Source organism: Thrips palmi, unplaced genomic scaffold (assembly GCF_012932325.1).
Source record: "Thrips palmi isolate BJ-2018 unplaced genomic scaffold, TpBJ-2018v1 HiC_scaffold_7, whole genome shotgun sequence".
In the NCBI taxonomy this organism is placed as follows: domain Eukaryota; kingdom Metazoa; phylum Arthropoda; class Insecta; order Thysanoptera; family Thripidae; genus Thrips; species Thrips palmi.
In genome coordinates this window covers 233,180-247,003 of record NW_023144634.1, presented here as the reverse complement: position 1 = coordinate 247,003, position 13,824 = coordinate 233,180, and the positions used below count along the sequence as shown (strand labels likewise).

At 44.2% G+C, this 13,824-nt stretch overlaps 1 protein-coding gene and 1 long non-coding RNA gene across 2 annotated transcripts in view; one reads left to right on the top strand and one right to left on the bottom strand.

Annotated features, from left to right (window-relative positions):
• Window positions 1–3,869: 3,869 nt before the first annotated feature.
• Window positions 3,870–5,842, bottom strand: LOC117652345. The gene is made up of 3 exons (XR_004588155.1): window positions 5,630–5,842; window positions 5,296–5,397; window positions 3,870–5,205 (listed from the first exon to the last, which is right to left on the bottom strand). It is a non-coding gene; the product is annotated as an uncharacterized LOC117652345 (long non-coding RNA).
• Window positions 5,843–13,251: 7,409 nt separating this feature from the next.
• LOC117652663 overlaps window positions 13,252–13,824 on the top strand; it is a 3,757-nt gene continuing 3,184 nt past the window's right edge. The window contains exon 1 of the mRNA XM_034397745.1: window positions 13,252–13,316. Within this exon, the coding sequence (XP_034253636.1) occupies window positions 13,252–13,316 (65 nt within the window). The remainder of the gene's footprint in view (window positions 13,317–13,824) is intronic.

The window sequence follows — 13,824 nt, the reverse complement described above, 5'->3', positions numbered from 1 at the left end:
GTTTGGAGAATTTTGTCACCAAGTTCTTTGGTTAAGGTCTGCATCAAAATCAGTATTTTTTGGTTCAGGGACGAATTTGACACAGAATTTTAAACAAATTGCTGTTTCAGGAACGCGTTTTATCGTCCTTAACAGCAGGAGGATGTGATTTTTTTCCTATTTCTACTTCAGACGATAGGGTTTGTCACCTAAGGTTCTGCGACATGCCTCGCTACAGGAGGGGTGGTGTTCGTCGTAGGTTCAAGAGACCTGCAAAGGGCACACGGCATTATGGAAGTCAAGCCCGCAAGGTTACATGTTATACATCTGCTGCTTGTGTCACTTTACTGCCATGGGTTTGTGTAAAGATAACACGTTTGCTTTGTGTTTGCTAGCCGGCTGCTGCAGGTCCGTCTATGATGATAGGTGAGAGGCCTCAGCAGGAAGCAGCCCTCTATGATGCTGGTGAGAAACAGGATGGTGTCTTTTTGGGATTTGATACTACCACTTGTGCTCATCCCATCAGAGTGCTTTCTCTATTTGACGGAATAAGTTCAGGTACAGTATTCCTATATCATGTTTCTGAATGAAATTTGTAAATGTTGTTTACAAATCACAATTTGCAGATTTTGTTTTGTAAAACAGTGTTATGCCCATTTACAATACACATTTCATTATCATCTTACAGGACTTTTGGCGCTTGACTCTCTAGGAATAACAGTCAATGAATACTTCTCAGCCGAGATTGACAAGGATGCAATTGCCATTCAAAGAAAAAGATTTTACGGCCGAATCACTGAGATCGGCAGCGTAGAAGCCTGTACTGTGGAGCTCCTGGACCAAATTGCTCCAATACATCTTTTGATTGGGGGTTCGCCTTGCAATCAGCTTTCAAAAGTCAATCCAAAACGGAAGCTATTTGGTATAAAAAAGATGCCCCCCCCTTTTTTTTAGATGTTGGTTTAAGAAATGTATTGTAAAATACTCTACTTTGTTTTTAGCACAAGGTTCAAGTGGAAGGCTGTTCTTCACATACATTGATATTATGAATTATTTAAAACAAAAGGCAACAGAAAATAATCATCATTTTTTCTACTTGTATGAGAATACATCAAATTTGGACAGTTCTACCCTCCTCACAATGACAGAGTAAGTTTCTTTAAAAAAATGAACTAAAATTTCACTTATTTCTATCTTTTCTAAGTATCTCACCAATCAATAATAAATTTCTTTTAGGAAATTCAATGCAGAGCCCCAGGTGGTAGATGCTCTCAGCTTTGTTCCAATGAGAAGAAAAAGGCTTTTCTGGCACAATTTAGGTAAAAGTGATGTAGACGTGGCTTCTATGGAAGTCCCACCATTGGAAGATTTCCTGGATCCTGGCCGAAGAGCAACTGTCAACATGCTATGCACAATCACAACCAATAGTGCATCCCAGAAGAATAATGATAAATATCCCGTTGTCAATTTTGATGGTGAAGAATGTATCTTAAATGTAAATGAACTGGAAAGATTATTCCATTTTGGTGAGGGTTTTACTGATAATGGTAACTTGTCAATTTCGAGACGGAAGAAACTTATAGGTAAGTCATGGGTTGTTCCCGTGATTGCTTATCTATTAAACCCTTTACTTAAGGAGCTACAAGTTTAAATGTCAAAGTTGAGAGACATTATAAAATGGGTATGGTTTCTGTTTCTTTTTTGCCATACCAGTCTTTGCCTTGAATAAGAATGACAATGAGGCAGTTACCTTTATTAAGTGCCATACCCTGAATCATCTGCCGATTGCTGACACCTCATTTCTCTTTGCAATGCCCTTTACTACCCGTAGATAATAGGGATAGGAATTGTGAAAAAAATTTAGTAGTATTTCTAAAATAATGGAAAGTTTCAGACAGTTGGAAAATTTACTTCTAGAGATAAAAATTAATTTGGCCTTTTTCTAAGCCCAAGTTAAGGATTGAAGTTTCTGTTTTGTTCAGTTTGTCACTTAGTAACTGCTTATAAACTGCATGACTATGAGACTTGATGTGTACATTCTAGCTTGTTCTTCTTAACCCATGGAATATAGTGTAAAGGTCCATTGTCAAAAGGAGCTACCTGTTTCATTGGCATCTTGAAGTGTAAAACATCTAGAAGTATATTTCATATGCTGATAACATCAAGCAAAAGTCATGTCATATAAAATGCATTGAAAAATTGTTTCCTTTGACTCACCTCAAAAGTAACTTCTTATGTAATTAAATTCAGTCCATTAAGGGCTTTCCCCACTGGTAAGGCATTGACAATTTTCACCTTTCAAAAAATTTTGCTGCTGCTATGTTAGTCAGTTCCCCTCTTTTGTTTGATTTTTTTATGCTCATACAATGTTTCTTAACTGTGAGTTGCTGCTGTTATTGTGCTGTTCCCTGCCTCTGGGCACATTTTTTTATGCTTTTTATTAAGATATAAGTTATGATTCAGTGGTGCTGCTTTGCTGCAGTTCTCTACCTTTCTTTTCTTTGTTTTTAAATCAGTATTTGACATGTTTGCCTCTTTCATAACTGTTGTAAAATTTTCTCAATAAGGTGTTGAAGAATTGTCATTGTCAATGTGGTAATTTGATTAAAAGAGACACAAACACACAACTTTCTTTTAAGTGAAAATGTTATCCTTGAATTCCTGGTGTATGAGTATACTAGAAAATGCTGCATGGTGCCTTTGCAGCCTGTGTTGGTCAAAGCAAATTAACCATCTCATATGCTCAGCATGACAATTTTCTAAAGGCAGTTAAAATGAACTTTATTTTCCTTAGTATGCTAAATTGGGCTACGCCACCTCTGCTGGTAGGAGTATAAGCTTGAACTGAATATTCAATCTTACTAAATTGTTTCAATGGCACCAACGCCAAGTGAACTACAAATAATTGACAAATGTTTTCTGATTTACTTGATGTTCTCATGGGACTCTTCCATTCTTGGTGCAATTGGAGCACAATGTAGTATTTTCTCCATTGTGTGTTGGAGACCAGCAGATTTCCAGTGTCCTTCAACAAGAGCTTTAGAGCACTAACCATCCCACCCTCAATGTGATGTAAGACTTTACGCCAAACAATGGTTCTTGTCTCTTTGGTGTAAGTTCTGTTGAACCAATGTTTTCAGCCCAATTTTTATTAGATCTTTCAACTTTGGTTGATCTTTTTTTTACGGTTCCCAACATTTTGCCAGTCTGCTGTGTTTTGCTGAAGACTCGAAGCTTGGGCAGAGATCTAAGCACATTTGAAAACTCGGACTTCAAGTATGACTTAGGACCATCGTTCCATGTGCATTGAAGTAAGTGGAATTGCAAATCTAGCTGTGATTAAAGTCTCACTTCCACAGTAGAGTAAACCTGATTTGTTACATGGATCGATCGATCGATTCAGTTTCATTAAAACCTGTTGTCATATTACTGTCTCTCCTTTGACCCTGGTCAATGATCATTTAACTAATTATGCTCTGCAAAGCTCATGGTCACAAGAGTGGTAACCAGTTTCAAGAACTACTTTCAAGAAATGACAGGGAGTCAATATTGTGCCACATGTGCGGGCATCCACTTTCTTAAGAAAATTAAACAGAAATTTTGAAGTGGGAAATAAAAAGTATTACCATCTCAAGATTCTTAGATGTTGTTGTGAAAGGCTTGTTTATATATAAACAGGAAAAGTGAAGGACACATTATTTTAACAAACATACTGTTTTATTTTAATGAAATGGTATTACACAAACAACTAAAATTAATAACACCTCTACTTTCTAACCCAGCAGCACAATGCCAAGTAGTGAGATTATTGCACCCGACATTCTTTCAACACGAACACACAATTGCATTAAACCATAACATTGAGTTACAACCAGTACCAAAGTGTACTCTTTGAAGCTGTATTGGGCCTTTCGCACTGCAGAGACCAGTACTATGAACAGATCCCAACATGGTAAATAAATTGCACTCATTTTAACACACTGCGGCTAATGAAATGAACAGAAATATAACAGAAGTGATACATGAGGACTGTCTCCCATATAAAAGTTACAACCAGCCCAACAAATAAAAAGGCATAAAGAACAGTGCGAATAGCCTTAGCATTTAAGCGATGATGGAAAAATGTCAAGATTGTCAAGGCTGCTGCTGATTGACATTAGAAGGCGGGACTGCTTGAATGTCACCTGAGATTGCATTTGAATATCACTGTGGTGAGCTGCCAATTTAAATACAGAAGCTTAAGACCGAATTTATAATTTAGCATAGTGAAAGCCAAAGGCGAATGATAAGATGAATTGTCACTGTAATTTAACATGCACATAAAATACTAAATATATCCAAAAGTCAGATACAAAACTGACAAAGTCTGTTCTAAAAATGCTATCTTACAAACATTTCAAAATAATCCTGAGTCAGAATGTAGCCCACCTGGAAACAAACCAAATGAACCCATGCTTATTCCTGTGAAGTTACTACTGTCGCTCAAACTCTGAGGGCAAACTTTCACAAAAAAAATCTTAAAAACGGTTGCATTACCGGTATGAAATTCAAGCTTCCCATTAATAGTCTTGTCATCTGATTTTTAAAAAAAATACCAAGCAAGGAGCTTTGAACTAAATGAAGACTACAGTTGCTAAACAAATAAACCATAGTTCAGAATAAACAATTTTATCTGAAATTGAGTGTCTTTGCCAGGAAAAATTGTCAACTCCCCTTGAATAATTAAAACAAAAGAGGTTATTACTAAATCTTTATCTGCCCCAAGTTCAACAGAGTCAGGAGGTCCTGGGCAGCAAGATAAGACAGAGAGACAAAAAAATTGACAATGTGACATGGGCACTCACCCAGCCAATGTTAAGAAACCATCTTTATGACTATCTCTGGCCACATCAGAACAATATGAAACCCCTCGATACACTGATATAATCCAATACATTTTGTACTTTGCTCTCTTATATCTCAAGTAAATAGTTGTGATCACTGTAATCAAATGCCACTAACACTTACATTCAAACAAAAGCTTAGCCAAATGGTTGGTTTGAATATTTAGATATGGACTACACGGAAACACATTATGCGGGGAAAATGTCACTGTGAAAGCAGCCCAAGCAAAGCCGTTGGAGACGAAGAAGCCTGAAGCAGTTCCGAAGTGTTGCCATCTCTTTTTGAACATGATCCAGACTACACGATCCAGCTCCAGAATGGTTCGATAGTCTTTGCAGAACCCTGAGAGAAGAAAAAGTTCCAAATAAAAATATAACCTAAAATCGAAAAAGAATCATATTATAGAAACAAGACAAGAATAAAGAAACAAACCATATGGCGAAGTTGTCAGGGTTATTGATGTGACGAGTGGGAGCAGACTTGGTGGAATCACAACACTGAAGCGAACAGATTCAGCACTCCCCTTGCAGCCACCTGCAATAAGAAACAGAATGAATCCATTCGATTGGTTATACTTGAAAACAGAAATTGTACGCTTCGAATGAATCTGAAGCAAATGTGGCAGCTTTTGACTTGCCACATAATATCTTTATGAATACATATTGAATGCTCATACGTATGATATTGCATGCAGGGGAAAATAAAGAAAACCTAACTATTTCTACATTGCCAGAACAGTGAAAAATTCACCATGAATGAACCTAACCTAAGATGGATATTTGTTTCAACGAAGTATCAGACTATTAAGCTGAACGATTGAAAGGCAGAACGGCAGAACGGCTGAACTAGCAACACGAACTCAACAAGGCGCAGTGGCAAAGTAGCTGCCGGCGACTCGTTCAAACGGCATTTTCGTTATCAATTATTAAAAACTTTCTTCCTTCACTTCGGCTGCTCGGGGTTGTTGTTGTTAGTTGCACAAGTGTCCGCCACAGAAACTAGAGCGCGCTGAGGGCGTTCCGTCCGCCGACGTAGTTCTACAAGCGGCCACTACAGAAAAGATAGAGCGCGCGGCGGACGCTACCTAAGAGGAGTGCGAAGGGTTGCCTACCTTGCAGGGCGCTGGAGGCTTTCCCGCAGCGCCGGCGCCTCGGCACGCATTGCGGAGTGGTTGGCGAACTGACGACGAATATCTCGGGATAGTGTGTCGGACCGGAGGTGTCTGTTCATGTAGTGCCGCCAGAGCTCAGTAAAAATGTCACCTGCAACAGACAGGTTGTGAAAAGCATCGCAGAAATGTCACGATAGGGGGGCGCGAATACGAACTGAAACGAACGAGTGGTTGTGGGGGAGAGGAGTAAATCCGTTTCAAAGTGTAGTCGAGTGCAGTCGAAAGCGAGAAAAAGTGGCGAGACTGTAAGCCGACGCTGCCTGACACGACCGAGTCGGAATGGTTGCCTACCTCGTTCGGCCCTGCCTACCTCTCGGGCGCTTTCGGGCGCGCAGCCTGATTTGCTTAGCAGCAAAGCAAGGGACGTAGGGGAGTCAACGGAACGAATGTCGAACGCCGATACCTACGAGTCGCTGGTGCGGTCGCTGGACTGGACACGCTCTGGGGATCAGACCAAGACTGCGACTGGCTCCAAATCCGGGGCCGCTCTCTGGACTTCCCTTCCGGCGCTACGGTCGATTCACACTGACAAGCTGGTGGCAAGTACCGGGCAGTGCACGCGCCGTCCTCTGAAACAGTATACAGGGTTCTGAAAGCATCGCGGTAAAACATCGAGTGCGAAGAAGCAGTGCGAAAGAGAAACAACGGTGCGAAGCCTCAGCGGGGCTGCAAGCAGGCAGGGCGATAAACCCAATTTCTCTTTGCACGGGATTCGAGCCGCGGACTGCAGAGTATGTTCATTCTACAGTCCGCGGCTCAGAGACCGTCCTTAGAGAGTAGCGGTGTACCCCATACCCAGGCTTCCCTCGCGGACCCGCAGCAGCAGTGCACCCAATGCACCCGGTGCATTGAGGGTGCATGCCACATGCAGACCCGACGTAAGGTTCAACGTCCTGTGTTCAGCACCACGGAAGGTGCATAGCGCAAAAAGCATAGTGGGCACACCGGATGCGGTTTACCTTAGCGGCTGCAGGGGCGGGTCGAATGCGTGCGAACTCAAACAGTCGTTTTGCCAGGGCGGAACTCACCTGCACTCCTGCTCCCACTGACGCACCGCGAGCCCCCGAGGCACAAGCAGCCCTCCGGTGCATCAGAAGGCTGTCTTGTAGCCCAGGGGCTTGAACGCGGATGCGCGGGGAGAGGAGTACCCGTACCCGTACCCAACCGCGATTACGAGACCATACGGACGAACCACAACTCCGAAGCGAGCCCATCCTGCACATACTGCAAGAAAAAGACCACAACAAAAGTACACAAATTCCTGGCAATTTTTTTTTAACAGGAAATTATTGTACTTTTAAAGAACAACAATTGTTGTACAAAGTACAATGGAACCGGCATGACGATTGCTGTGCAGTCCAGGCCTCGTGATTTGTACAATTCTCGTTTTACTTTCTACAATCTCCGTTGTACTTTTTTGCACAGTTTTTTTTTCTTGCAGTGCATGAGCAGCATTAAGCGCATCGCTCTCACCTGCTCCTGGTTCATTGATACGAAGATACACAAGGGAAGAGGTGAGCTGTATTAACAACACTATCATCCCGACACTGCAGCAATAAAGTGCGCATCGCGCAACGCACGCACGCACGCATGCATGCTGCAGGATCAGACCACAACACCTCGCCGCCAACGTGGTTGGCGATGACGCTCTGCTGCTCTAGCGCCAAAGCGCCGAGCTCATGTCGGGGCGAACTTGCGATGCGGTTGGACTTCCCCCATTCCTCCCGACAACGCCTTGCGCGGTCCGTGTGAAGGACAGGACGAGTCCGGCGGGGCGTCGCCTCTCTGCGGAAGCATAACTGGGACTTGTGTTTCTTACATCGCTCCTTAGGCGATGTGGTCAAGTTTTCTCTTCGCCTGGTACGGTCCATCGTATCGGGCATTCAAAACATCTTTTGAATCATCACTTCGACCCACCGAAGTGGAATCCACTTTGCCAGACACGATCCATCGTACGACCGAAGTCGGCGGGGTGACCACAGAGCAGGGCACCTGGTGCTGGGGCTGGGGATTGCGAGTGGCGCAGCACGCAATCGTCTGCCCTCCTCTGGCACGGCCTTAACGGCCACTTCGGCGTGCAGGCGTCGGTGCCTTCGGGCAGCGGGGCCACAGCACGTCGACCATGGCCTCGGCAAAGGAGTCTACTCTAGACCGTCCTTTACTGCGTGCTTTACATTAGCGAATGACGGAGGCGGAGTGCGTGTCACGTCTGTTGGTCAAGGGACTTCCCCCTGAATCCACGACGGCCACCCCCCACCTGTCTGCGGCCACGGCCACGGCGACCGGAGTGCCACTGCCGCCCGCGCGCGTTCGGGAGCGTGTCGCATTGGTTCCCTGCAACGACGTCGAAGACGCCATGGCCTCTGGACCACGTTCCTTGGCCGAGTCGGGGACCTTAAGGAGCTCAGCGCGGCCGCGCAGAGCGCTGTGCACCGCTCCGCAGCAACGCCGTGGATTCCAGCAGCGAGGGCTATAAGGCCCCTTCTGGACAACGGCTTCGTTCAGGTCCTGGAGCGCCGTGGGGCGAGGCGCGGTGGCCGCCTGCAGGCCGCCGATCACGCCGTCCTAGCTCACGGCCTCGCGGGCAACCGCTCCTAACCTAACCTGTGCGCTCTCCTGGGACGCGTAGAGGTAAATGTCGTGGAGGTGATTTCGCTGGAAATTTTTTAGAGGCAAAAACAGTTGGGGTGGTCAATGTACTGCAGGTTGCCTACCTCGCAGGGTATTGACCTGGGGCAGCCACTTTTTCCTACGTACAGGGGCAAAGTGCGACTTGTTGCCTACCTTTCAGGCCGGCTTCGCCGCCTTCATGAAGCCTCCCCCCCCCCAAACACGCCTGGGGAGCTTCGCCATGGTTCCTCTGCAGCGGGGCCTCGACGGCAACCCTAGGGGCGGCGAGAACGATGGTGACGAAAACGACTCTCGGAACCAGTCTGCTGCAGCAAGTCCCGCCGCCCCACCGCGGCGCGTCAGCGGTCCTCGGTTAGTGAGGCCTTCGCGAATGCGCGCTTCTCTAGGGAAATGGGTACTTCATCCGCTTCACAGGCACGCTCTTATTCCGGGTCTTCTATTGAATATTTTTATTAAATATTTTTATTGAATATTTTTATTGAATATATTAATTAAATATTTCTATTGAATATTTTTATTGAATATTTTTATTAAATATTTTTATTGAATATTTTTATTGAATATTTTTATTGAATATTTTTATTGAATATTTTTATTAATATCGGTAGAGGCATTTTTTAAAATGACTTTTTTTCTAGATATATACAGATTTATTGGTAGAGGCAATTTTGGTAGAGGCAATGAGCCACCCCCTCCATAAACACGAGAGATATTGTCAAAAAAACTCTAAAAGTTACCTTAGTGGACCGTCAAAAATTGACTATTTGACACCCATATTGCTCCCGTGCATTAAAATGTTGTCATAGTGTCTGTCTTAACTCTCTGGAACCATTTCGAGGTGAAGGTCAGCATTACAGGAGTTGAGGCACTACACAGCGAGAAATCGTAGGCCTCAACTCACGTAATGCTGACTTTCACCTCGAAATGGTTTCATAGAGTGACAACATTTTAATGCACGGTAGCAATATGGGTGTCAAATAATCAATTTTTGACGATCCACTAAGATAACTTTTAGAGTTTTTATGACAATATCTCTCGTGTTTATGGATTGTCGTCCCCAATAATTTGCTGGCAGTTAGAGTACCCCCCTAGGGCCCTTTGATACCAATATGGTCGAAAAGAAAGATGGCGTATTTTGGGAAATCAAAAAAACCTTATTTTTAGTGAAAAACGCCCTTTTAGGCAAAAACTGAGGGCCCCAACCTTGTTTCTCACTTAAATATGTTGCCATTTGCTGTTTTTCAACCCATTTGAGCGCCTAAAGACACAATTTTTAAAAAAACTAAAAAAAAAAAAAGTTGTGTATTTTTTTTTTTAAATTTCCAAAAATTGCCACGGTTGAAGTTCTGCATATTTTTAGGGGTTCCCAAGAACCCCTATTGTCCGAGGCCCGTGGATTCTTCCCCCCCCCCTCTCCGATTTTCAAATAAACAATTCTGAACCATTTCAACCATGAAAAAAACGAAAATTCCAATTTTTTACGAAAATTCATCGTGGAAATTTTCCGTAAACTAGAAAAACATAAATTTGCAACAATCGAAAACGAGAACCGTTAATGATATGAAAAAATGGTTCAAATAAAAAATGTGCCATTCCTCAAAACTAAACCTCCTGGCTCATCAAAATAACAAGAAATCGTCTGTGTTCTGAGCAAATGGTTAAAACATGGAAAAAAAATCTCCATGGCAACGGCATGGTCCCATCGTGCCACCCGTCAAAATTTAAAGTCGCCGATAAAGAGAAATCAAAACACCGTGAAATTCGAAAATGCTAATGCTAGCGCATTGCACGGTGTCCCGACGTTGGAACATCTTTAAGGGGGTAGTACACTTCGCAGGGTCAAAAAATCGCATTTATGGGACGTCTATTTGCGGACAGGGGAAGTGAGACACATTAAAATTGATGATAGGTCGTTATTATATTACTATTGAAGATCACAATTGTCAATTTTGAAGGTCCTCCGAGGTAGCTGCAGCGACTTTGGCCAATTTCCCCAAATCACTGCAACAAATACATAGTCCGTTGGTTAGCGTGATTGGGATCGAACGGTGCGACCTAGGGGGTCCAAACTCGGTATGGACCATCAATACACATGTAATTCTGGTGTGAACTACGGAAAAAAAGTTTGGGAAAAATTTAGTGTCCCAAACTACACTGCAAAAAAAAAGTACGAAAAAAGCCCCTTTTTTCGCCTAAATTCGGCCCCGAAAAAGGTAGTAGTTTTTGTTTAATCGTATTTTCCGTAGTTCACACCAAAATGACGTGTTTTTGACGTGTCCCTGCAAAATTTCATCGAAATCGGTTGAAAATTGCGCCTGGAATCGCGCAAACCAGTTTGAAAAATGGTGTTTCGAGATAATCGCGTTTAAAGTTTTAAGTGGGGGGAAATTCCCCCACTCCGCCACTTCCCGGGCGCGCTTAAAAATGGGATTTCGGCCGCGCCCCGACCCAGCTCCGGTCGGAACTTATAAAGTAAGGTACTAGGAACCCGAAAATGCAAAAAAAAAAAAATCGATTTTTTGAAAGTCGCGAAGTGTACTACCCCCTTAAAGTCTGTCACTAGTAAAAAGTTCGTGCAGAAACGGCGCATCAAATTAATTTTCGTGGGTTGGCACCGATTTTCTTGCCGTCTGCGCCCTTTCGAAAATCGCGAGGCTGAAAAAACGAGTAGGCGCGCATTGAAACTGCCCCTCCATTGTTGCTGAGGTTGGATTGTTTGGCATGCTTTTAAAGGCTGTGGTTGTCTTGTCATGTTTTCCTCAACTCTGTAGAACAGTTCTTACTCACAACGTGAAAACAGCACGATGGTTGGTTTGACAAACTTTATAACCTCGGGAGGGGTGATTTCGGAACGCGGGTGACTTTCGTTTGGCGAACATGAGCACTGTAAGTCGCAAGATGGAGTGAGGTAGTCATGGTGTTAACTGAATCAGGTTTGACCAGAACTCTTTTCTATTGGTTAGTTTGAATTAAGCGCATGCGCACTTTGAAATTTTTGGATTTTCTCATAATTATTGAATAGTTGGCACTGGCACGGTCGAATACATGACTATTTCAAAATAGCCAAATGTGAAAATGGGAACACCGTGCAATGCGATTAGCATTGGAATTTTTTTTTTTAAATTTACATGAGTGGTTGTTGAGTGGTAGGCTATGATAGAGAAAATTGGGAGCCGGATCTGAGCAAGTGCGTTTTGGACCATGATGGTTTGAGGTGGAATGCCCCCCACCTGTCAGTGGCGAGAGTCGAAATTCTCACCTCGTCAGCGGTGAGAATCGGAATTGTCGCCATAAATTGGCGAGAATGTTTTACCACAATACACTCTCATCCCAGGTACGTAAGTTAAATGGCGTTGAAACGTCGTTGTAGCATTGTGTCACATTTGTTTCGATGTGAATTGGCCAAAAATGAGCTTGTTCACGAACGTGACACCGTGCTCAAACGAACGTGACATTTTGACACGCTAGTTTCAACGTGATGTCACCTACTTGGAATCAGAGTGTAGGGTGGAAGAACAGTTCAAGCCAAAATTTGGTGAGAATTAAGATTATGGCCCGTTAAGGCCTCAAAACGGTACCGTGAAACGGGGTAACTTCGGACACTTTTGACAGGTTTTTTTGAAATTGTGAAAGTTGTGGTGCTGTCATGGACTTGAGGGTTAAAATTTATCATCTACCTACCTTTAGCTTCGGAAGTACGGAAAAGAGTGCGGAACGTCCGCACTCTAAATGTCTTACAAAGAAATTTGGCGTATGTTATTCGTATGTTACAATGAATTCGGCGCAAGCATAATACGAAGCAAAGCAATATTCCTTCGTATTACGAATCTTTTTAGCTTTCTCATTGTATGGTACAAAGAAAAACCTTCGCAATACGAAGAAAAACCACCTTCGTATTATGCTTGCGCCAATTCCTTCGTAATATGGGAAATTTCTTCGTAAGACATTTAGAGTGCGTACTTGTCCCATAAGATCTCCCGTACTTGGGTACGGAAAAATAGTACAGAAGTTCCGTAGTGGGTCAGGTACGGACGGTCCAGGCAAACTATTGACCAGACATGTTCCGTTCTTTTTTCTCGCAATGTCAGGATAGAAGTCACTGTATTCCCTTTTCCCGCTTCCTAGATCAACTCTACTTACGGGTCCGACTTTCGTTGCTTGCTGCTCGAAGGCGCCTCGCTCCCCGCCGCATTGCTGCTGCCACCGGCCCGCTTGCCTCGTCCAGACATGTCGCGTCGCTCTCCGGGAACGGCACGTGAAGCCTGCAGGACAAGTGAAAGATGTAAGAATAATCACCGGCAAAAAAAAAGTTACTGGGTTTCATGAGTGAAATCATCACGGCAAAAAAGGTTCCCGAGTTTCGTACAGTGAAGACATGAGCGATTATCGGGGAGTTCCTGCACTGTAGAAAATTCCGTTACTTTTGCACGAAAATTGTACAGAAAAATATAGTACGGAGGTACGGGGAAAAGTACGGAACGTTCCGTACTTGCTCCATATGAACCCATGTAAATAGGTACGGAAAAAAGTACGGAACGTTCCGTAGTTGGCAAGTACGGACGGTCCAGGCAAATTATTGACAAGACATGTTCCGTACTTTTTTCTCGTGGGAAAACCCACACTCAGATTCCAAACGCCAGGAGTATAGCACGTATGGTGCAATGCAGCTGAGATATCGCACCATACGTGCAATGCCACAGCCATATTGCACCTTACGAGCCATGCGTCCCAAAATTGCCATATGCTAATGCATGGGAATGGGAAGGCATTGCACTTCATGAAGCATTGCACCAATTGACGCTATATATAGCGAATACGGGTCAAAATCACCTCGGCGGCTGCGGCTTCCTCGCCTCTTACCTGCTGCGGCGGCGACGGCGGCGGTGGGGCCGGCGGCGAGGGCGGCGGTGGTGTTGGGGCCGGCGGCGAGGGCGGCGGTGGTGTTGGGGCCGGCGGCGAGGGCGGTGGTGGTGGTGGGGCCCGCGGCGGTTGGGGCGGGGGAGCGCGCCGCGCCTTCTGTGGCGGGAGGCAGAGGATTTTAGATTCAGTCGAAGTTCTTCCGATTCGTGCCGGTCGGGAAACACACACTTAAAAAAATGTGCCGGAAGCCTTTTTTTTGGGCCACCCAAGGGGGGGGATACCTCGGGGCCCGGGGGGCC